At 35.7% G+C, this 25,078-nt stretch overlaps 1 protein-coding gene across 18 annotated transcripts in view; it reads left to right on the forward strand.

The window, feature by feature from the left end:
- Window positions 1-25,078, forward strand: part of LOC105481485 (mono-ADP ribosylhydrolase 2) — a 2,105,812-nt gene that overhangs the window by 427,764 nt on the left and 1,652,970 nt on the right. Inside the window, exon 2 of one of the 18 annotated variants that reach the window (XM_071080868.1) lies at window positions 5,214-5,319. The exons of 16 other annotated variants lie outside the window; for them this stretch is intronic. In XM_071080868.1, coding sequence (XP_070936969.1) covers window positions 5,307-5,319 — 13 coding nt within the window. In that variant the 5' untranslated portion in view covers window positions 5,214-5,306. Of the gene's footprint in view, window positions 1-5,213; window positions 5,320-25,078 lie in introns of those variants that run through there. One more of the 18 variants, XM_071080864.1, reaches the window with a different exon arrangement.

The following is a 25,078-nucleotide window of genomic DNA, read 5'->3' on the forward strand; positions in this document are numbered from 1 at the left end:
CCCATTTTTTAGTTGGGAGAGTTCTGGATATTTAACACTTATGTGATATATGATTTGCAAACATTTTTACCATTTAATAGGTTGTCTTTTCACTCTCTTGAGAGTGTCCTTTGGTACACAGAGTTTTTAATTTTGATGATATCCAACTTGTCTATTTTTTCTTTTTTGTGTGTGTGCTTTTGTTATCCTATCTAGTACTCAATTGCCAAATCCAAGATCAAGAAGATTTGCCCTTATGTTTTCTTCTAAGAGTTTTGTAGTTTAATGTCTTATATTTAGGTTGTTGATCCATTTGGAGTTAATATTAGTCTGAAGTGGGAATCCAACTTAATTCTTTTACTTGTGGAAATGTAGTTGTCTCAGTGCCATTGGTGGAAGAAACCATTCTTTCTCTAGTGACTGGTCTCTTCATACTCTTGCCAAAATCCAATTGATCATAGATGTATAGGTTTATTTTCCAGAGTCTCAATCTGTTTCATTTGTCTATATGTCTGTCCTTATATCTCTATTATACTGCTTTAATTATTGTACCTTTATAGTAGGTATTGAAATCAGGAAGTGTGAGTATTCCAACTGTGTTCTTTTCAGAATTGTTTTCACTATTCAGGATCCTTTTAAAATTTACTATGTTATGCTTTTGTACTTATCGGTATTCAGTATTTATTTGTCCAGTCTTGCGTTTTCTCTTTTAGATTGTATTCACATAGTGGCTATCACCTTAGAAAGATTTCTTTGCAAGCTATTAGCTAATAGTTCATCTCCTGATTTATAACTCTGCAAGTACAAGTCTATGCTTTCTTAGCCACAATTCCCTAATCCAAAATTAAAACCTGTCCTGACCAGAAGCTTTTTGGAACAGAGACTGATCTGGATTGATATAAGGCTATTTGGCCTTTTAAAAAAATCTTACCTAATACAAATATTCATATCTTTTACAGTAGAACTATTCACGTATTTGAATAGACTAAGCTATCTGAGACCTTGCAATGGATATTATATTATATATTGTAGGTAAACCATATTTTGGTCTATTTGCCTTATTAACCTGAAGTGATTCTAAATCTTAAAACACATTTTGCCCTAAGGATTTCAAATGAGTGGTTGTTGACCTGGATTTTTATTTTTGAAATACACCAAGAAAAAAATTTCCAATGAAAATATGATAGGTCCTGTGTTAGAGTAGTTCTTACAGAGTTTAGTGATCTTTGTTATGATCTTTGTTTCAATTGTTATGAAAGAATAGTTGTGGTCAGGTAAATCTTTGTGGAGTAAAGCTAGATCTATTGGGAAGAACTTTTTACTAACATTATTTATCACTTACAATAAACAATGCATATTATAAGAAGGAAGATAGTAGTAGCAGTAAAAAATAGCAGTGTGAATGGTGTTTCCTATATGAATGTGTTGCATGAGGAATATGTGTGCTTATCCCTTCATCTAAGAAGAGATTCTTTGTCTCTATTATGTTTATACCAAAACCCAACACTAAGATTTTCTTAAAAGAAAGAATTCTATATTCAGCCCTCCTACTCCCTTGCCTCCTCCTCTCTGCCTTGACTGGCATGAAGTCTAGTTGTTGAATTCACACTCACAAGAGGAGAGGAAGAAAGACAGATAAGAGAGACACTTGTCTCAATCATATAGTTTCATGAACTAATAGGTTTTTGAGGTCCTGGCTCTGAAGAACATGGTCATGAGGTTTCCAAAATCAAACTTAGGCAATAAAAAGGATACTGCTTTGTTTGTTTTGGTACCACATCTACTATAATGGGATTGATTTTTTAAAAGGTTAATCTGGGCCAGGCTTGGTGGCTCACACCTGTAATCCCAGCACTTTGGGAGGCCGAGGCGGGTGGATCACCTGAGGTCGGGAGTTTGAGACCAGCCTGACCAACATGGAGAAACTGCGTCTCTACTAAAAATACAAAATTAGCAGGGCGTGGTGGTGTATGCCTGTACTCTCAGCTACTCCGGAGGCTGAGGCAGGAGAATCACTTGAACCCAGGTGGCGGAGGTTGCGGTGAGCCAAGATCAAGCCATTGCACTCCAGCCTGGGCAACAAGAGCAAAACTCCATCTCAGAAAAAATAAAAATAAATAAATAAATAAATAAATAAATAAATAAATAGGTTAATCTGAATTCTTTTGTAGGGGTGACCTACAGATTTGTCAAGTATTCTATGTTTTCAAAAAGGCAGCCTGAGAAATTTCTTGATTTCAGTTATTCTTGAACCACCTTCATAACTTTTATCATAACTGAGTAATCCTTATGATCATTCATGTAGTGCTATATTTGTTACCTTGCTTAAAAGCATTGAATTTAACTGTCGTAAAAGAAAAAAACAAGATTTTCCAAATAAATATATAACAACTAAATTTAAAAATGTACGTATGTTTGCTCCCAAAAATCACCTCAGAAACCACTGGAAACAAATGCACCACACTTTCAGGAACACTGCCCTAACGCTAAGTCTCAAACAAAAAATTGATGCATTCTTCAAGAGGATGTAAGAATTGGAGGGAAAAGCCACACATTTTTCTTGTAAGTCTGGGATTAAAAATGCATTCTTGCTTTCTTAATTTAAAAACAAACAGCTAAGTACCAGTTGAAGGGACCACCATGGAAGTCCACATATAGTTCCTGCACTTGTTGTTCTACAAAAGCAATCTTTACATCTCTGCTGCCCCAGACTGCAAATTTTTAGAGCGGTAATTTGTCATAACCATTTTTTTTTTTTTTGGTAACTCCGTGACAATAGGAAGCAAATAGTAAACAAACAAACAAACAAACAAAAACTTGTGTCTCTTGTTCCTTTGTGAAAACTGAAGTTGTGAATAAAATAATAATGTAGAGTTTGGGAATATTCAAATTTTGACTTCTCTCTTTGATGTTAAATTGCCCTAGGCACTTGGACTCAATTTCAGAGATTAGCCATCTGTAAAATAGAGGACTGATGATGCCAGCCATTTATGCCAAAGGGATCGAAAGACTTTATGTGTATTGGGTTCTAGAATGACATGGTTGGCTATGTAAATCAGTTTGCCTGATTTATCGTAACAGTGCATTTAAATACAATGTTCATGAAATATTACAACTTGTAATTAGAAAATTGATGTTGGTTAGAGAAATTGTGTTAACTTTGTCTTTTCTAAACACTTCAGAAACTTTATTTATTAGCTATAGAGGTAGAGTCTTCAATTAAGCTGACTTTTAAAGAGATAAAATGAGGTTATTGTTAGAAATAAAAACCAATTTTTCATTAAGTTCAATTAAGGTCAGTTTCTCCTTTATTACGCTTGTATTTAATAGAGTAATTTATGTGATATTTCCATTAAATCATTTACCAGAGTTTTATAACAATATGTTACTAGTGTTTGGAAATATAAATACAAATCTCTTATAATTTTCAATTTGTGCTCATATTAACCATTCATTTCTTAAGCTTTGATCATTTAAATGCTTTATTTACTAGTTTGCATATGCTTCTTGTAAACCTAGTCTCACATTAAGAGGATGCTTAAAATGCCAAAATGCTCTGATAAAGTAAAATGAATTCGTCGTATTTCTCACATTACTTAACTCTGATGAGTACAGTCTAGTTGATACTTGTAGGATTCAAATTCATAAAATCTGAGATATTCAGATCAAGGACATTTTATTAGAGAAGACTGCCATTGGGAAATGAGTTTTTGATTCTTATGGAACCAAAAAATGTGGTATCATTTGAAATTATTAGTCTAAAGTTTGCCTTCACTTGACTAAGATTGGGGAAAAAAGTTTTTAAGAAAACTTTGGAAAATCGAGGCTTTTAAAATTTTGTATTTGGCACCAGCTATAACTAGCACTAAGAAAGGAAATAACTAAAGCTGTGTTAATATAAATACAAATATTTTGTTTCCATCTGAAAGAAGAAAGGTTTTTGATGTCCTCTGGTGTAGATATTTATTGGAGAGAAGGCTATTGCCAATCTACATTCCATGCAGTTGATTTTAAAATATGGAACTAAACAGGAAATGTCATGAGTGATGTGACCATCTGCCAAGTGTAAATGGAGTCTGAGCAAGTGGATGTAATCTGTACAAAACAAGCAAATGCGTTGGAGTACAGCTTGAAAGATTTTTAAATCATGAAGCTACAAGCCCAATATATAATGTTTATTTTACATACTAGTAATTCTTGTGCAACTGGGTTTATTGTAACTCTTGTAACAACTGTGATAATTTTTGCTAAGTGAAATTAAACAGCATCTTATTCCAGTTTCAGAGTTTCCATCTGATATACTTTAGAGTGCTTGGAATTCTTTAGCAGTTCTTTTCTGAAATCCTTAAGAGTTCTTTCCCTGCCAAGAAACCTGTTTTCATAGTAATTATAAATCAGGAATGCAGGTAAGAGGAAAGAAGAAACATAAAAGGGTGCTTTATGTAATCCCACCCCTCTGCTCTGTTCAAAGGTGCCAAAAAGAAATCAGGGATTGTTAAAACTCATACCGAAGGATTTATAGAAGCCATCAAATTGATGACAAGTTAAAATGAAAACTTTTCATTGTAAATGCACTCAGCTAACAGTATGATATCTCATTTTAATAATCAGTGGAGAAAAAGTTCTTTCAGGCAAAGTGTATTCTAAAGTGATTTTTTTCCCTTATGGAAACATAGAATAATCACTTGAATAAAGCTTTAGGGGTAAAATGATACACTATTATTTTAGTTACACATGTTACATACATTTTTATTGAAATGTAGATGCCCACACCTTTATCAAATTACAGTTTTATTGTTTCAGTGTTGTTTACATTAACTTCCATTAACTCTGTTGTGATTCATAGTTTAAAATGGGCCACAAAAATTACATTTATCATTTCACAAATTTAAAATGAGTATCAACGTCAGGCTATCCTATTCCATTAATGGACCAGTTTAATCCTTAGTAATATAACCCTTTAAAGTCTACATGTCAAAGATAGCATTTTTTACTTGAAGAAAGTAAACATAAAAGGACTTTAAAGTTTCTGTATCTGTTTCCTTAACTGATTTTAATGGATTTCCAAAACAATCAAGGGCAGTGGGTGGCCTCTTACTTGCAGAAGCCAATTTTTAAGTGCAAGTGTTTCTTTTCCATGTTGACCTCTTGCTGGGACATATTTGTTGTCTTTTAAAATGATATTTGCTAAATTAGCTTATTGAAATGCTAAATCATGATATGTTACTTTTCAGGGGTCAATTTGAAATTCCACCCTGTATAAATTTCAAGTGATTTAAAAACACTGACATATATATTCATGCTGAGATAACAACTGCATATTACAAATGACTTGTAAAGGTATGTGGGTCTTCCACTAATGATTGTATTACTTGCATATTTTTAGCATTAAAGTACATGTATCATTTACTTATTCTTTCATGCAAATTTATTGAAGGCATGTACATTTATTGAAAGCCTGCTGTACGAGCAAATACAGCGTACTTTTGTTAGGTACCTAATATGTATGAGGCCCTTTGTTAAATGCATTTAATGCCATATATTATTTAGTTTTCATCATAACCTTGATGTAGTATACTGTTTTTATCTTCGTTTACTAAATGAGGACATGAAGACAATAAAGAGACTCACCCAAGAACATATTTTTAGGAAGTGGTGGTTTAATGATGGAAGCTCTCATCTGTCTGACTTTATGTACAGCTATGGTGCACAGTAGCCGTCTATAAAGTCTATCTTGTAGAATTCACGGTTTTCTAAAATACTACTGTGGTGATGATAGTTTTCCCTCTATTGCATTCTGCCATACTCTACCCACAGATTCTGCTTTCTCTTCTCTGACGGCAATATAGTTTGGATATTTGTCCTCACCCAAATATCATGTTAAAATGTAATCCCCAGTCTTGGAGATGGGACATGATGGGAGGTGTTTGGAATATGGGGGCAGATCACTCCTAAAAGGCTTGGGCCATCCCCTTAGTCAAAAGTGAGCCCTCACTGCTCTGAATTCACAGGACATCTAATCATTTAAAAGTATGTGGCACCTCTTTTCTCTCTCTTTCTCTCTCTCTCTTGCTCGCTCCTGCTTTTGCCATGTGACATGCCAGCTCCCCTTTTGCCTTCTGCCATGATTATAAGCTTCCTGAGGTCTCATCAGGAGCCAAACAGATGGCCAGCATCATGCTTCCTGAACAGCCTGCAGAAACATGAATCAGTTAAACATCTCTTCATTACAAATTACCCAGTATCAGGTGTTTCTTTGTAGCAATGCAAGAACAGCCTAATATAGATGGCTTTTCTCCATCTCCTTTGCTTCAAATGTAGAGAGGCCAGTACCAGAGACAGAAACTGCATGAGGCTATGGCCTTGCATGGCATCACCAGGAATGTGTGATGCAAAAATAGGGTTGAGGATAGAAACCGGAGAACACCAGTGATATGATCAAAATTATGCTTTAAGGACATGAATCTAACAGCAGGCATATCTCCTTGTTGATGTTCTTTGCTTATTCATACATCATTCTCCTGAATTTTTTTGTCCATAGTTTTCTTCAGCTTTTTCAACATAAGACAATTAATTTAAAGTCTTTTTATAGTATGTTCAAGCCTAGACCTCCTCAGTAGTTTCTCTTTTACCTGTAAAACAGTATGAATAAGCCCTACTTTTCTGTTTCTTTATATGCTTTATAATTTTTTGTTGAAAAGTGGACATTTTGAATATCGTAATATAGTAAGTGTGGAAATTTTTCCCCCTCTCCAGAGATTGCTGTTGTTAACTTGATGAAAGCTGCAGTTGTCAATTTGTTTAGCAACTTTTTTCTATTTTTTTTTCAAAACTATATTCTTTGTCATGTGTGGTCACTGAAGTCTCTGTTCCATTATTTTTGCAGTCAGTGATCTTACAGAGAATTCCTTGAATGACTGGATCCAATTAGAAAATAGAAAAAAGTGTCTATCTTTTTAAGTTCCTTTGACAGCTGCTTTAGCCCAAAAGGGTGAAACAATGACTAGCCTCTGTGCTTCTGTGCCAGTTTCTCAGTGAACAACCAAGCATATAAAAACACACAAGCACAGTTGTTGGAGGACAATGTCCTGATTGTCCACTCTAGCACCAACAAGCCATACCAGGGACATGGTCTTATCTCCCTATGGCTGCCAACTTGGAGCTGGGGCTAGAGGATGGTAGCTGCTTTGTTAAATACCAAAATTCATTGAAATTTGCCAGGCCTCTTTTTCCTTTTACACTCTCCTCATGTTGCAAGTGTCTCACCACACTTCATACTCTGAAATACTGTAGTTTATTCTGACCGTTCTTGCCACCTCAAGTGATTTGAATGGAGACATCAATTCCTGGAGCTTCCTATTCAACCATCATCTGTGAGATCATTCTATTTTCCTTTTTTCCCTTTGGTCCATTTTAAAATTTCTTTCTACTTTTTTTTTTTATAGGTGACTTTTATGTAAGCAGTTTTAATTAATTTGGAATTTAAGTACAGTTGACTCTTTGAATAATGTGGTAGTTGGGACTCTGATGTCACCCCATACAGTAAAAAATTCATATATGACTTGATTTTCCAAAACTTTATTAATAGTCTACTGTTGACCAGAAGCATTACCGATACCGTAAACAGTTGATTAACACATATTTGTATGTTATATGCATTATATACTGTATTGTTGCAATAAAGTAAGTGAAACAAAATATCACAAAGAAAATCATGAGGAAGAGAAAATAATTTACAATGCTGGTACTGTATTTGTCCATACCATAAGTTTACATTGTCTTTTCGCAAAGTGAATTGTCTGTCAGAAATAGCAGGCCATCTGTAGCCACAGAACTCAATCTATGGCACATATCTAGCAATTCTATTTTATTATTATTATTATTATTATACTTTAAGTTCTAGGGTAAATGTGCATAACATGCAGGTTTGTTACATATGTATACTTGTGCCATGTTGATGTACTGCACCCATCAACTCGTCAGCACCCATCAACTCGTCATTTACATCAGGGGTCAGGGACCCACTTGAGCAGGCAGTCTGTCCGTTCTCAGATCTCAACCTCCGTGTTGGGAGATCCACTGCTCTCTTCAAAGCTGTCAGACAGAGTCGTTTGCATCTGCAGAGGTTTCTGCTGCTTTTTGTTGTTGTTGTTGTTGTTTAGCTGTGCCCTGTCCCCAGAGGTGGACTCTACAGAGACAGCAGGCCTCCTTGAGCTGCTGTGAGCTCCACCCAGTTCGAACTTCCCACTGGCTTTGTTTACCTACTTAAGCCTCAGCAAAGGCGGGCACCCCTCCCCCAGCCTTGCTGCTGCCTTGCCGTTAGATCGCAGACTGCTGTGCTAGCAATGAGGGAGGTTCTGTGGGCATGGGACCCTCCCGGCCAGGTGTGGGATATAATCTCCTGGTGTGCCCGTTTGCTAAGATCCTTGGTAAATCGCAGTATTGGGATGGGAGTTACCCGATTTTCCAGGTGTTGTGTGTCTCAGTTCCCCTGGCTAGGAAAAGGGATTCCCTTCCCCCTTGTACTTCCCAGGTGAGGCGATGCCTCGCCCTGCTTCAGCTCTCGCTGATCGGGCCTCAGCAGCTGACCAGCACTGATTGTCTGGCACTCCCTAGTGAGATGAACCCAGTACCTCAGTTGAAAATGCAGAAATCACCTGTCTTCTGTGTCACTGGCGCTGGGAGTTGGAGACTGGAGCTGTTCCTATTCGGCCATCTTGCTCCGCCCCATTCTTTTTTTTTTTTTGTAATGTTGTGACTTCTCTGCTTTTTGCAAGGACTTCCGGCATCACTAGTGGCATTTTTTATGGGTCCCATGGTGGTTATTCAAGATTTCTGGTATCACACTAAACACAGTGAAAAACACACAAGAAATGAGACAGAGAGAGAGAGAGAGAGAGAGAGAGAGCACTTTTTTTTTCATTTTTGAGATAGAGTCTCATTCTATTGCCTAGGGTAGAGTGCAGTGGTGTGATCTCGGCCCTCTGCAATCTCTGCCTCCTATGTTCAAGCCATTCTCCTGCCTCAGCCCCCCGAGTAGCTAGGATTACAGGCGCCCTCCACCATATCCAGCTAACTTTTTTGTATTTTTAGTAGAGACGGGGTTTCACCATGCTGGCCAAGCTGGTCTTGGACTCCTGACCTCAGGTGATCTGCCTGCCTTGGCCTCCCGAAGTCCTGGGATTACAGGCGTGAGCCACCGTGCCTGGCCATCGGCCAGTTTTTTTTTTTCTGGAGAGGTAGAGACCAGCCTAGCCAACAGGTGAAACCTCATCTCTACTAAAAATGCAAAAAATTATCTGGGCATAGTGGCACGTGCCTGTAATCCCAGCTACTCGAGAGGCTGCGGCAGGAGAACCACTTCAATCTGGCAGGCGGAGGTTGCAGTGAGCTGAGATCGTGCCACTGCACTCCAGCCTGGGCGACAGAGAAACTCTGTCTCAGAAAAAGAAAAAAAAAGAAGAAGACATAGAGTCTGCGTCAATCACCCAGGCTGGAGTGCAGTGGCATGAGAGAGAGATCACTTTTACCATGATGTGCAAATTATGGGAGTGATAAACTGTTCATATCGAGATGATTGGCCACACCATGTTTTAAGAAGATACTTGCAACATTTGAGCTCAGTACAATGGCAACAGGAGCTGGCTATGAAATTATGATAATGGTACAGTATACACTACAGTTAATACTGCATTTTTACATTTGCTTATGTTTCTCTCACTGGCAAATGTCACCATATACAATCTATTAGTGTTAAATTTTAACCATCAGCATACCTCAAAATAATAAGAGCCATATATGATAAACGCACAGCCAGCATCATACTGAATGGGCAAAAGCTGGAAGCATTCGCCTTGAAAACTGGCACAAGACAAGGATGCCCTCTTTCACCACTTCTATCCTACATAGTATTGGAAGTCCTGGCCAGGGCAATCAGGCAAGAGAAAGAAAGGGCACCCAAATAGGAAGAGAGGAAGTCAAACTACCCCTTTTTGCAGACAACAAGATCTTCTATCTTGAAAGCATCATAGTCTTAGCCCAAAAGCTTCTTAAGCTGATAAACAACTTCAACAAAGTCTTAGGATACAAAATGAATGTGCAAAAATTACTAACATTCCCATACAACAACAGCAGTCAAACTGAGAGCCAAATAAGGAGGAAACTCTCATTTACAATTGCCACCAAAAGAATAAAATACTAGGAATATAGCCAACTAGGGAGGTGAAAGATCTCTACAAGTAGAACTATAAACGGCTGCTGAAAGAAATCAGAGATGACATGAACAAATGAGAAAACAGTCCATTCTCATGGATAGGAAGAATCAATACGAAAAAGTCCATCCTGCCCAAAGCAATTTGTAGATTCAATGTCATTTCTGTTAAACTACTATTGACATTCTTCACAGAACTAGAAAAAAAAATTAAATTTATTTGAAACCAGAAAAGAGTCAGGTAGCCAAGGCAATCCTAAACAAATAGAACAAAGCTGGAAGCATCATGCTACCTGACTTCAAACTATATTACAGGGCTACAGTAACCAAAACAGCATAGTACTGGCACAAAAAACAGACACATGGACCAATGGAATGGAACAGAGAACCCAGAGATAAGACCACACACCTATAACTATCTGATCTTCTACAGCCTGACAGAAACAAGCAAGGGGAAAGAATTCCATGTTCAACAAATGGTGCCAAGATAACTGACTAGCCATATAGAGAAGATTAAAACTGGACCCCTTACTTATACCATATACAAAAATTAACTCAAGGTGGATTAAAGAACTTAAATGTACAAGAAACAAACAGACAACCTGATTAAAACGTGGGCAAAGGACCTGAATAGACACTTTTCAAAAGAAGACATACATGCAACCAACAATCATATTTAAAAAAGCTCAACACCACTGATCATTCAAGAAATACAAATCAAAACCACAATGAGATACCATCTCACACCAGTCAGAATGGCTATTATTAAAAGGCAGAAGACAACAGATGCTGGCGAGGTTGTGGAGAAAAAGGGGTACTTACATACTGTTGGTGGGAGCGTAAATTAGTTCAACCATCGTGGAAGACAGTGTGACGATTTTTAAAAGACCTAAAGACAGAAATGCCATTTGACCTAGCAATCCCATTACTGGTTACATACTCCCCAATATATCAGTTGTTCTATTATAAAGATACATGCACATGTATGTTCATTACAGCACTAGTCACAATAACAAAGACATGGAATCAATCTAAATGCCCATCAATGATAGACTGGATAAAGAAAATGTGATATGTTTCATCATGGAATACTATGCAGCCATAAAAGGAACAAGATCATGTCCTTTGCAGGGATATGGATGGAGCTGGAGGCCATTATCCTTAGCAAACTGACACAGGAACAGAAAACCAAATACCTCAAGTTCTCACTTATAAGTGGGAACTAAATGATGAGAACAAGTGGATACACAGAGGGGAACAACACACACTGGAGCTGGTCAGAAGATGGAAGGTGAAAAAAGAGAGACCATCAGGAAAAATAACTAATGGGCACCAGGCTTAATACTTGTGATGAAATAATCTGTACAACAAACTTCCATGACACAAGTTTAGTTACGTAACAAACCTATACATGTATCCCTGAACTTAAAATAAAAATTTAAAAAATTTAACCTTCTATAAGAGATCTGTGTATATTGTAGCAACATGGATGCAGCTGGAGGCCATTATCTTAAGCAAGTTAACCCATAACAGAAAACCAAATATTACCTGTTCTCATGTATAAGTGGGAGCTAAGCACTGGGTACTTACGGACATAAAGATGGCAACATTAGACACTGAGGCCTACTAGATGGGGGAAAGGAGAGAGGTGGACATGGGTTGAGAAGCTTACTGTTAGGTACTGTGTTCACTACCTGGGTGATGGGACATTTGTACTCCAACCCTCAGCATCATGCAATATACCCATGTAACAAATCTGCATATGTACTCCCTGAATCTAAAATAAAAGCTGAAGTCATTAAAAAAATTAAGTTTTCTGCCTTAGGAATGTGACTTCTTTTTTTTCAAAGTAAAAATAACCTCCACAAGACTTCTCTTTTAATTTCATTTGTTATTCTATTCCCATAGAATACATTTTTATATTTCATCAACTCCATATAAGCTTTCTAAGTTCTAAATGGAAACTGAGATTCCTTCAACTAGATAATTGAACTTGATATATTTGAAGAATTGTTATGTACTTCAAAATTTTACAGATACAAATATTTTTATACTATTTCCTTTTGTCCTCTCTCCCTTCCTTCTTTCCTTTTTCCTCCCTCCTTTCTTCCCTCCTTCCTTCATTCCTTTTATTCACATATTACATAATGTCACTTATATGTATAAATATATGCAGTTAGACTTTTCTGAAACTTTATATGACTTCAAAAGATTATTCTAATTCATTATGTAGATAAATACACTGATTTCCTTTGAGAGGGTTTTAAATATTATAAATGACTTAATATGCAGAAGCTGGACTTTGCCTTGTCATATATAATAATTAAATACTTGATTTCAAAATATATAAATTAAGATGGAAAATTATTTAAGGATTGTGTGAACCTATTATTTTAAAGTTACTTAAAAATACAATTTCTAGTCATCAGAAATATTTTATGGTTTTACTGTGAGTTAAATAGTAGTCCAAAATGAATCTACATTTTGTTATAATGTATATGCCTGTTTGGACTGTCTGTTCCTAAATTTCATCCTCCCAAGCTGTGTAGTCCCTTAGCTCTATTATGTGGCTCCCAGTGGAGTCCCTTAGGTTTCTTACATTGATGGCAACTTGGATGCATGCCTCTTAAACTGATCCATGCCTGACTCTGTCCTCTGTGTGAATTTGTGTCTGCTTGTAGATCTCTGCAGTATAGCTCTGGGTCGGAAGCATTTCCATAGCTAACCTCAAGCCTGTGCTGTCCAGACTAACTCTGTGATACCCATGGGTCTCTAGAATACTAAAGGCTTCACTGACACGTTGAATCAAAACTCACCATATGTTAAGTAAAACCAGATCGAGATCTTAAAATGTGTTTATCCTCCCAACAGTAAGTTTTTTAGACCCGAGAAAGTGGAGAGATATAAGGCAGAGATTATCATTACAGTTTAGAGGAGTGTATCTCAATGAAATATTGTTAAATGAGAGCTGATCAAAACTAAGATATGGTTTCACAATACATGTGAAACACATTTAGGTCAGGAGTTAGGAAACTTCTGAATGAGCATGTTAACATGAATATTGGTATGGATTCTATGTCTTTCATAAGGAATGGAGGAATAGCAAACAGAAATTAATGTTTGAAGTCGATAACCTAGTATGCAAGTCCTTCATGATCTTACTCTACTTCATTTTATAAGCTTCTTTCACTGTCTACCCTTTAGCCATGCCAAGGGCCAGAAAATTGAATATATTCTGTCTTCTTTAGTGTATTTCTTTTTTCTCCTTTTCACATTTTCTTACCTTATTTCCTCTGCCTAGAATCTCTTTCTCCTCATGGCTGTAAGCCATGCGTCATATCTGCTCTTTGGACTCAGATCATCTTGTGCACAGCCCTCATTCCTCCCTTTCTTCCCCACCTCCTCTCTCCCACCAACACAGAAGTAATTCCTCTTTCTTCTTAATTCCTGCTGACATTTTGGCGTCAGTATAATTTCTTAAAATTTTATATCAATGGCTTAGTCTCATTATTGCTTACCATATGTGAGGGGAGTGGACTGAATGTTTGTATTTCCCCAGAATTCATGTGTTGAAGCCCTAATCCCAAATGTGATTAGATTAGGATTTGAGAGTCTTTGTCAGGTAATTAGGTTAAGATGATGTCATGAGGGTGGAGCCCTTTGATAGAATTTACTGTCCTTATAAGAAGAGGAAGAGACACCAGAGCTTTCCCTCTCCAGCATATGAGGACACAGAGAAAAGGTGACCACCTGCAAGTCAGGAAGAGGGCCGTCACCAAGAACTGAATCTGCCAGTACCTTGATCTTATACTTCCCAGTCTATAGAACTGTGAGAAATAAATGTCTGCTGTTTAAGTCAACCAACCTATGATTTGTTATAGCAACCCAAACTGATATGTAGAGGAATATTATGTCCTATGAATAGCACAGTAGTTTTAGCATACATGGAATCAGTTTGTCAATTGAGATTGCATTGAATTTATAGATCAATTTAAGGAAAATTGAGTTGCGCTCCATATATTTAGATCTTCTTTAATTTCTCTCAGCATTGCTTTGTAGTTTTCAGTGTATAAGTCTTATATCTTTTGTCGGATTTATCCCTAAATATTACATATTTTTGATGCTCTGGTAAATGGAAAAGGTTTTTATTCAACATTAAACTGCTTATTGCTAGCATGTAGAAATACATTTTTTTAAATATTGCTCTCATAAATTGCAACCCTGCTAAGCTTATTAATCCCAGAAGCTTTTGCACAGGATATGGACATCTTCTACATAGTTAGGTTTTTACTTCTTCCTCTCTTATATGAATGCCTTTCTTTTTTTTTTTTTTTTTTTTTTTTTGCCTTTTTTGTAGTGTCTTATATTGCCTTATCACAATGGCTAGAGCTTCACATGCAATGCTGAATAGCAGTGGTGTGAGGAGACATCCTTGCCTTGTTCCTAATCTTAGGGGTAAAGCTTTCAGTCTTTCCCCATTGGGTATAATGTTAGGTGCAGGTTATTTTTTAAAAATACATAAAATGTGCCTATTATTCCAAGTTTGCTGAGAAGTTTTATATTTTCCTTAATCAGGTATTGGTGTTGGATTTTGTCAAATGCTTTTATGCATCTATTGATATGATTATATGTATTTTCTTATTGTCCTATTGATATGGTGAATTATATGGGTTGACGTTTGAATGTTAAACCATCATTATATTCCTAGAATAAACTCTATTGTGTCAAAATATACTGTCTTTTTAATACATTGTTGAATATAATTAAAATTTTAAGATTTTTTATATATATTGATTAGGGCTGCTGGCCTAAAGCTTTCTTTTTTTAATGTCTTTTCTGATGTTGATATTAGGGCAATGTTGATCTCATAGAATATATCAGGAAATGTTCCCTCATCTTCAACTTACTGTAAGAGTTTGTATAGTATTGGTATTATTTTCTCTTAAAATGTCTGGCAGAATTCATCAGTGAAGACATCTGGTCCTGGAGTGATTATTGATTATTAGGTTGTTTTTTGTGGGGCAAGGATTTTAATTACAAATTTAATTTTTATAATAGATATAGGGCTATTCATATTTTTTGAGCAAGGTCTGGTAGTTCAAGTTTTTTAACTAATTTGTCCAGTTCATCTAATTTGTCAAATTTAGGGGAATAGAGGTGTTCATAATATTTTCTTTTTATCCTTTTAACGTGTAATCTGTAGAAATGTCATTTCTCTCAGTACTAATTTTTGAAATTTGTGTCTTCTTTATTTTTTTCATGATCAGCTGGCTAGAAATTTATCAATCACATTGATCTTCTCAAACAGCAGCTTTGGATTTGATTGGTTTTTCTCTGTCATTTTGTTTTTTATTTAACTCATTTCCACTTTGATATTTAGTATTTATTTTCTTCTACTTATTTTGTTTTTCATTTATTCTTCTATTCTGGTTTCTTAAGGTGGCAGCTAGGTCATTACTTGATACATTTCCTCTTTTCTAATATAAATATTTAGTATTACAAATGTTCCTCTAAGTATTTCTTTAGCTGCAATCTACAGATGTTGGAATGTTGTTTTAATTTTAATCTACTGTACATACTTTCTAATTTTTCTTTTAATTTCTTCTTTGACTCGTGGGTTATTTAGTGGTTGCTTATAGTGTACACATTTAACTTATCCCAGTCTACCCTTCCAAAATAACATTGTAGTTTACCTATGTAACAAGCTCTTAAAATAGTATATTTTCATTTTTCTCCTTTGGCTATGTGTTATTTTTGTCACACTATTGTCTTTACATATATTGTAGACCCTACAATACAATGTTATAAATTTTGCTTTAAATAATCAATTATCTTTTTCCCTTTCTTTTTTTTTTTTTTTTTTTTGAGACGGAGTCTCGCTCTGTCGCCCAGGCTGGAGTACAGTGGCGCGATCTCGGCTCACTGCAAGCTCCGCCTCCCGGGTTTATGCCATTCTCCTGCCTCAGCCTCCCGAGTAGCTGGGACTACAGGTGCCCGCCACCTCGCCCAGCTAATTTTTTTGTATTTTTAGTAGAGACGGGGTTTCACCGTGTTAGCCAGGATGGTCTCGATCTCTTGACCTCGTGATCTGCCCACCTCGGCCTCCCAAAGTGCTGGGATTACAGGCATGAGCCACCGCGCCAGGCCTCCCTTTCATTTTTAGTTGATACATAGTAATTTTACATATTTATGGGACACAGAATGATATTTTGATAGATGTATACAATGTGTAGTGATCAAATCAGAGTAATTGGGATTACAAACATTTATCTTTTTTTTGTGCTATGAACATTTGAAATTCTCTTTTCTAGATTTATAATATATACAATAAGTTATTATTAACTATTTTTTTCTCCACAGCGCTATAGAACATTAGAACTTACTCTTTTCTAGCTGTAATTTTATATCTATTAATAAACCTCTGTCTTCTCCTCCCTACTACATTTCCCAGCCTCTAGTAACCATAAGTCTACTCTTTCCTTCTGCTTCTGTGAGCTTTTTTGTTGTTGTTGTTGTTTCCACATGTGAGTAAGAACATGTGTTATCTTTCTGTGCCTATTTCACTTAATATAATAGCCGTCAGGTTCATCAAAAATTTTCATTTTTGATTGCTAAATAGTATTTTATTATACTTGTGTGTGTGTGTGTGTCTGTGTGTATGTATCAATCACATTTTCTTTATCCATTTATCTGTGGATAGACATTTAGATGAATTACATATCTTGGCTATTGTGAATAGTGCTGCAATAAACATAGGTGTGCAGGTGTCTCTTTGATATATTGATTTACTTTCTTTTGAATGAATACCTATTAATGGGATTTCTGGATTATATAGTAGTTCTATTTTTAGTTTTTTGAGAAATGTCCATACTGTTTTCTGTAATGCTCTAATAATTTACATCCCACCAACAGTGTGTAGGTGTTCCCCTTTCTCCACATCCTGGCCAGCATTTGTGTGTGTGTGTGTGTGTGTGTTTTTCTCTTTGATAATAGCCATTCTAACTGGGCAAGATGATATCTCATGTAGTTTTAATTTGCATTTCCCTGATGAATTAGTGATGTTGAGCATCACTAAGACAAGTTTGATGTTTAAACTTGTTGGGCATTTGTATGTCTTCTTTTGGAAAATGTTTACTTAGATTCTTTGCCCACTTACAAATAGGATTATTTTTTATTTGCTATTAAATTGTTGGAGCTCCTTATATATTCTGGATATTAGTTCGTTCTTGGATGAATAGTTTGCAAATATTTTCTTCCATCCTACAGGTTATCTCTTTACTCTGTTGATTGTTTCTTTTGTTGTTAATAGTCAATTATCTTTTGAAGATATTTCAAAAATAGGAAAAACATCTGGTATATTTATCATTTCCAGTGCTCTCCATTCATTTGTCTCCAGTCATATTTCCATATAGTATCACTTTCTTTCTGTCTGAAGGACTTCCTTTTATATTTCTTTGTTTAAAATTAAATAGCATGCCCTGTTAATACCATTCTTTTAGATTTCTTATAATGTAATTCTGTTGGAAGTAAACTCATTCAGCATTTAGATATCTAAAAAAGTTTTTATGCCTCAATGAGTATTATTATTATTATTTTTTTGAGGTCGAGTCTCTGTTGCCCAGGCTGGAGTGCAGTGGCACGATCTCAGCTCACTGCAACCTCCGCCTCCCGGGTTCAAGCGATTCTCCTGCCTCAGCCTTCCAAGTAGCTGGGACTATAGGCACACACCACCACACCTGGCTAGGTTTTCTTTTGTATTTTTAATAGAGATGGGGTTTCATCATGTAGGTTAGGGTGGTCTTGAACTCCTTACCTCAAATTATCCACTCGCCTCGGCCTCCCAAAGTGCTGCTGCGCCTGGCCTGAATGCGTCTTTATTTTTTTAAAAAAGATATTTTACTAAATATTGACGCCTATGTTGACAGGAGTTTTTCTTTTTCAATGCTTTAGATATAGTTTATAGTTCACTGTTTTATGGCTTGCATTTTTCATGGAGAAGTCTGCTGTCATTTTTATCTTTGTTATGTAAGATGTAATTTCTCTCTAGCTACGTTTAATTTTCTCTTTATCACGGTAAATAATTTGATGATAATTTGCTTTGTTAGTATTTTCTTCATATTGCCTGTGCTTGTGGTTTATGGAATTTCTTGGTTCTGTGGATCCATAATTTTCATAAAATTTGAACAGTTTTCTCTGTTGTTTTTCCAAATAAATTTTCTGCCCCTCCCTGACTTTGGGGTGCATAGTAGGTTGTTTAAATGCACACATATTAGGTTGTTTAAAATTGTCTTACAGCTCACTGATGTTCTTACCATTTAAAAAAATTCTTTTCCATCCTCTTCTCTGTTTTATTTTGGATAGTTTCTGTTGTGTTTTCAAGTTTACTATTTTTTTCTGTCTTATCTAATTTGTTTTTAGTTCCCCTGACTATATTTTTAAATTTCATATATTGTATTCTTAGTTCTAGAATTAGAGTTTTTAAAATCTTTTATGTTTTTATTTGACATGCTTAATCTTTCTTCTATCTACTTGGACATATAGAATATAGTTACAAAGATTTAATGCCCTTGTCTACTAATTTTCTCATTTCTGTCCTAAGTATTTGTATTGATTACTTTTTTTCCTTCTTGTAGGTTGTGTTTTTTTCTTGTCTTAGTAAGCATTATAATTGTTGACTAGATGAGAGACACTGTGAAATTTATAATATTGGGTGCTAAATTTTTTTTTTTTTGAGACGAGTCTCGTCCTGTTGCCCAGGCTGGAGTGCAATGGCACAATCTCGGCTCACTGCAAGCTCCGCCTCCCAGGTTTATGCCATTCTCCTGCCTCAGCCTCCTGAGTAGCTGGGACTACAGGTGCCCGCCACCACGCCCGGCTAATTTTTTGTATTTTTAGTAGAGATGGGATTTCACCGTGTTAGCCAGGATGGTCTTGATCTCCTGACCTCGTGATCCGCCCACCTTGGCCTCCCAAAGTGCTGGGATTACAGGCGTGAGCCAACGCGCCCGGCCTCTAAATATTTTTGAATCCCTATCAATATCTTGACTTTTGTTCTAGGATTCACTGGAGTTACTGGAAAGTAGTTTGACCCTTTCAAGCCTTGCTTTTAAGGTTTGTTAGACAGTAACAGAGTAGATTTTATTCTAGGGCTAATTTTCCCCACTACTGGGTTTAATACCTTTTGAGTACTCTCCCTGATGACCCGTAAATTATGAGGTTTTTCCATTCTGGCTAATTGGAATATAAACTTTCCCCAGACATGTTTGAGTGCCAGATATTATTCCCCTCTGGTAGTTTTGTTATATGCATGTGCTGATCAGTACTAAGCTGAAAATACAAGGGGATACTGCCTGTAAATCTTGTAGCTCTTCTGTATAGCTTTCTCCTTTCAACATTCTACCAGTGAACTACAGCTGTCGTGGCCTTTCTGGGTGCCATACTCCATTTCCTCAAAAAGAATGTCTGGATCTACCTCCATTCCTCCTCCCTACATTGCCATGTGGAAAATGTCTCTGGGCAGCAAGATGGGGCAATCCTAGGGCTCATTGTGTTTGCTTCTTTTCTCTCGGGGATCACTGTTCTGTACCACCTAATGTCCTATGTCTTGTAACTCCTGAGCCTTATATGTTGTCTTATATTTTTAGATGCTTCATACTGGAGGGTATATCTGGGTCCTGTTACTCTATCTTGTCCAGCAGTTGAAGTTCTTTTACTGTATTTATACTATACTGTGAGTCATAATGATCTATATTAATAATATCCATTAGTACTTATAATGTTAATGGTAAATGTCCTTTGGTGTGGTAATGCCATAGGATTTGCTATAGACTATCATCATTACAGAGATTCAGGCTGTATCCACATGGGTCTATACAGACTTCAACCAAGTAACTTGGTTGAAGTGGCTGGTCAATTTAAACTCTTGCTTAATTCTATCAAAAACTAAGTTTTGTGTTCTTCAAATCAGTTAATTATTCTATTGAAATAACTAAATTGAGCAGATTTGTGAGTATATGTGTAGTCTAGTTATATTATTTGTGCCAAGGAATAGTTCTGGAAACTGCATATTTCCATTCCAGTAGGTTGATTCCATGTGTTTGCTATTGTGAATAGTGCTGCGGCGAACATATGTGTGCATGTGTCTTTTTAATAGAATGATTTATATTCCTTTGGGTATATACCCAATAATGGGATGGCTGGGTCAACTGGTATGTTGTCTTTAAGTCTTTGAAGAATCTCCACACTGTCTTCCACAATGATTGAACTGAGAGAGCAAATTTTAATTGTTACTGTATGCTTTCTTTACTGCCTGAAATTTTTCTGTTTATTTTAAATAAATAAATAGAATCACACAGAAATTGTATTTTTTTTCCATTAATCCAAATATGAATCTACGTAAGTCATACTTATTTCTTCTTGGGTATAAATTGCCTTTTTTGACAACCATTCATCCAATCAGTGTGTTTATTCTGAATTGACTCAATTCAAGTAAAACACTCAGCATGTGATTTCCTTTTTCTTTTTAAGTCCCCTGTCAACACTGATGGGTTTCATTGTGAAAAGACATCTCATGGTGGTTTTGCTGGTTCACAGATCTGTCTGTTTTTTTTTCCCCAATACAAATTTGAGTCTGCCATCATATACTTGAGTTTCATCTTTGTTGTAATCTAGATTATAATTGTTTTATTTCAGATTTATTTCCCCTTCTGCTAGACTATGATACTGATCTTGTATGGGAGAGGGTGTGTCAGTACTGTTGCTTCCTGCTTTAGATCCACAAATTGAAGTGCCATCCACCAGCTGTTACATTCTCTGAACAGGCAGCTTGCCAACAAATGAGAGATTTTCTGGTATACTCTGGGCCTTGTCAATTATTTTAATATGCTTAGATATAGAAATATTTTCATAGTACAGAGTGTGTATTAGCTGTTTCCCTTGCATCAATAAAGAACTATTATAGTTCAATTATAAGTGTATGTGTATGTGAATGGGTATGTATGTCTCATGCTCAGTGTCTTCTGGCTTTAATTTGTTGCCTGGAATTAAAAATTATGAACTCTGAGGAGCAGTGACTCTTTTGTATTAGTGTTGTTTTCTAAAACACTTAAGTTCTGGTTGTAGTCTATGCAATTTTTAGTTGCTTTGAAAATATGACACAGAAAGTGTTCTGGAATAAAATGTACCCAAGAGAATTGTGTTTATCCCGTTCATTTGCTGCTTATCCTTAGTTCTTGCCTTTTCCTGATCTTTATAAACACATTGCTCTAAATATTCTAGCTTGGGTTCTCTTAGATTAAGCATTTTATGCCAGTGGTGGTAAAACTGAAAAGGAAGGTTCGCATCATAGGGGAAATGTGTGTGTGTGTGTGTGTGTGCATGTGTGTGTCTGTGGGGTTTTGCTACAAAGGTTAAGTCCCAGAAATGTTACGATAGTTTATAGAAAATGTGTCTTAGTTACAGGTGAGTTACATAAGAACCCTGAGGTAATGCTCTAAGAAAAATGAACACTTGATGCCCGTTTCTTTAGTGTCCCTTTAGGGTTGCCTAATAGGATCTTAGTCAACTAACAATCATAAACAGACCAATAAAACAAAACCTTTTTCCTTAGAGGAAAAACAGTTTCAGAGTTTTAGGGTATTCAATTTGATCATGTTGTTAGAATAGTTTCTTTTGCCAAGCACTGAACATTGGGGCTGTCTTTTCTTGTTCAAAAAGGAGGAAGAGGCTATATGCTAATGACAGAAGGCAGCTACTTGCATGGGTAATAGACTCAAAGGCATGTAAATGGCTTTAATAAGGCAAAATATCTCATGTGTATAAACACTTCAAAATCTAGAACTCATATTTCATTAACAAAGATATTTTCTTGTCTTGTTTAAAGCTGACAAGATATTACAAAATTATATTTGATATTGGGATATTAAAGAAATTATTTTATATTGGAATTTTCTCAAGATGAGACAAATGTAGAATTATGCATTTGTTTAAATACCAATGGAAATTTAAAAAATCACTTCTGAGGGGTTCATAAACAATGCTTATTGACTTACTGGCTCATTGTACCCCCCAAACACTGACATTGCCGTGTCACTGGATGATTTTTCATTAATTAAGGAAAAAGGTAAGCACTTTATTTGCAAAAAATTGTTAATTTCAATGTTACCCTAATGTCTTTTTATAGATGTAAGGCATTTTACACATCCTCCTGCCCCCAATTATTTGGTTGGCTTTATTTTAAATAAAAATCAAGGGATGGTATTTTTTTTTTTTTTAAAGAAGCCCAAAGTATATAAATGTGAAACTCTTCAGTAAATGATCAGAACTTAATATCCAGTTTGCTATTGAAACATTACAAATCACTAACTATAAAGGTTGAAATAGAATTGCAGCCTCAGAAATTATATTTTAGTTTTAGAAATACAAACCAGAAATGGTATATTTTGTTGCCTATAAAATCAGTACTACATCCTTATATGAAATAGAAGTTTTCTTTTTTACAGAGTATTAATTCTCTGAAGCCAGATACCTGGGTTGTCAAAAATGCTGCAAAATGAGCATTTAGTTTAAAGTAGTTGCAGGTGGGCAGTGTACTCTAATTGGCTTGGAACTAGAAATCTATTAAGAGGAAGCCTATTAACCAAGTCTCAAAAATTCCTATAGATAAAGCTCTAGCAAATATGAGCTTACAATCAAAATTCATAAAACACACAAGAGCCCAAGATACCCTAAAAAATACAACTATTGGAAAAATCAGATATATAATTAAAATATATATGTTTAATATGATAAAAAAAATTAGGGGGGGGAATTGAAAATAAACGTAAGTAAGTTAGAATAACCAGTTAAATTGGACAAACATAAACAGAACTATAATAAATTAAAAGTATAATTACTGAAACTATAGATCAGACCGTGGAATGAAAACATCTTATGAGTGAATTAGAGAAATATAGATTTGAGGGAATTCCCAATAAGGCAGAAGAGAAAGATAGAGACACAACACATGAAAGAGAGATTAAAGTACCTTAAGGATAGATTTAGAATATATATCTAGTCGGAGTTCCAGAATGGGATAATAAGAGAATAGGGTAGAGGTAGTATTTGAAAACATAAAGGCTAAGAATTTTCCAGATATGATTAAGGAAGCACATGTATACAAAGCAAGAGAAGTCAAAAGAAATCTAATGGGGAAGGTACAGTTGCTCATGGCTATAATCCCAGCACTTTGGGAGGCTGAGGTCAGCGGATCACTTGAGTCCAGGAGTTCAGGACCAGCTTGGGCAACATGGGGAAATCCTGTCTGTACAACAAATACCAAAAGTCTCTGGGCGTGGTGGTGTGGGTGCCTATAGTCCCAGCTACCCAGAAGGTGGAGGTTGCAGTGAGCAGAGATCGCATCATTGCACTCCAATCTAGGTGACAAAGTGAGACCCCCATCTCAAAAAAAAAAAAATACTGAAACCCTGAAAAACCTTAGTGGAACTGCACATCACCAAAGGCAGAGAAGATTTCTAAAATAGCTAGAGAAAAAAGACATAACCTAACAATAATGAGACTCACAGCAGGCTTCACAATAGAACAGAAACCAGTGTGACAGCTATCTTTAAAGTTAACATTATTTTTAGGAAAAAAAAGCACAGCAGAGAAGCCCAAAATGCATCACTAGAAATGAATCCAAATGCAGTATCTATCAGTAATTACAATAAATTTGTATGGACTGAAGTCACTAATTAAAGAAAAAAGATTGTTAGAATAAAGGCACATTTAAAACATACAGAACATTTCAAGTTGAAAAAAGAAAAATAAAAAGCTATACCAGGCAAATGCCAACTGAAGAAAGGTAGGATAGCTATGATTGTGTCATAAAAAATAAAATTTAAAGTAAGCATATTACTAGAGTTAAATAATTCTAAACTTACATGTATCTAATATGAAGTTCAAATACAGAAAAGCAAAAATTCACAAATCCAAGACCATATTGAGACTTTTGAAGACGCTCTAACAGTAATTTATGTACTAAGCTAAAAATAATTTTAGTAAGAAGATTTGAAGGAACACTTGGGTGATCAGTTAGGATTTAAAGCAACTTGACAATACTACAGAGGTGGTTATTTAGTAGGAAGACTTAACCAAAAGCCCTTTTTCGGCTGCTGTGAGACTTTAATTATCTTTAGGTCTGACTATTATGGAAGGGTTTGTTAATGGATATTAGGAATAATTTTCTTCTTTAGTGAAATAGGTTCAAATATGTGTGTTGGTTAGAAATATCCTACAGGCATCTCCAGTCTGAAACAAAGAGGATTTAAGAATCTAAGGGAGTCCAGTAGGCTATTGGAGGACTTTGTCCTACTCTGTGCTCAGCCATGTTCAGGGCACTCTGTCACTTGAACTCATTAGAAGATTAGCTAAATACTGCTGCTAGAATGGAGTCGTATCTGCTTAGATTATTTCATGTAAGATTCTTGTCAGAATATCTAAATGGGCAGAAAGGTGGGACTTCATTGATCTTTCATAATAGCCTATGTGACTCGTTTTTTGCTTGCTTACAAATTCATATTTGTACCTATGGTTAAATTCAGTCTCAGATCTTGTATTTCTATCATAATTATAGAAATCATAAATTCTGTCAAATTATATCATAATTATAGTTTTATTGGAGTGGAGATCTAATTATAAGCTACAAATATTTTGCACAGAAAAAGTAATAGTTGTGAAGAATCTATTACATATAGGTGTTTACAGCACTATGCTTTCAATTCGTTGACTAGAGGTCAAAATCCAAAATAACTTGAGCCATTACTGTGAAACTTTATTGTCTGATTTTATCTAATAAAAAAAGAGGGCCGGGCGTGGTGGCTCATGCCTGTAATCCCAGCACTTTGGGAGGCC

Source organism: Macaca nemestrina, chromosome 15 (genome assembly GCF_043159975.1).
Source record: "Macaca nemestrina isolate mMacNem1 chromosome 15, mMacNem.hap1, whole genome shotgun sequence".
In the NCBI taxonomy this organism is placed as follows: Eukaryota; Metazoa; Chordata; class Mammalia; order Primates; family Cercopithecidae; genus Macaca; species Macaca nemestrina.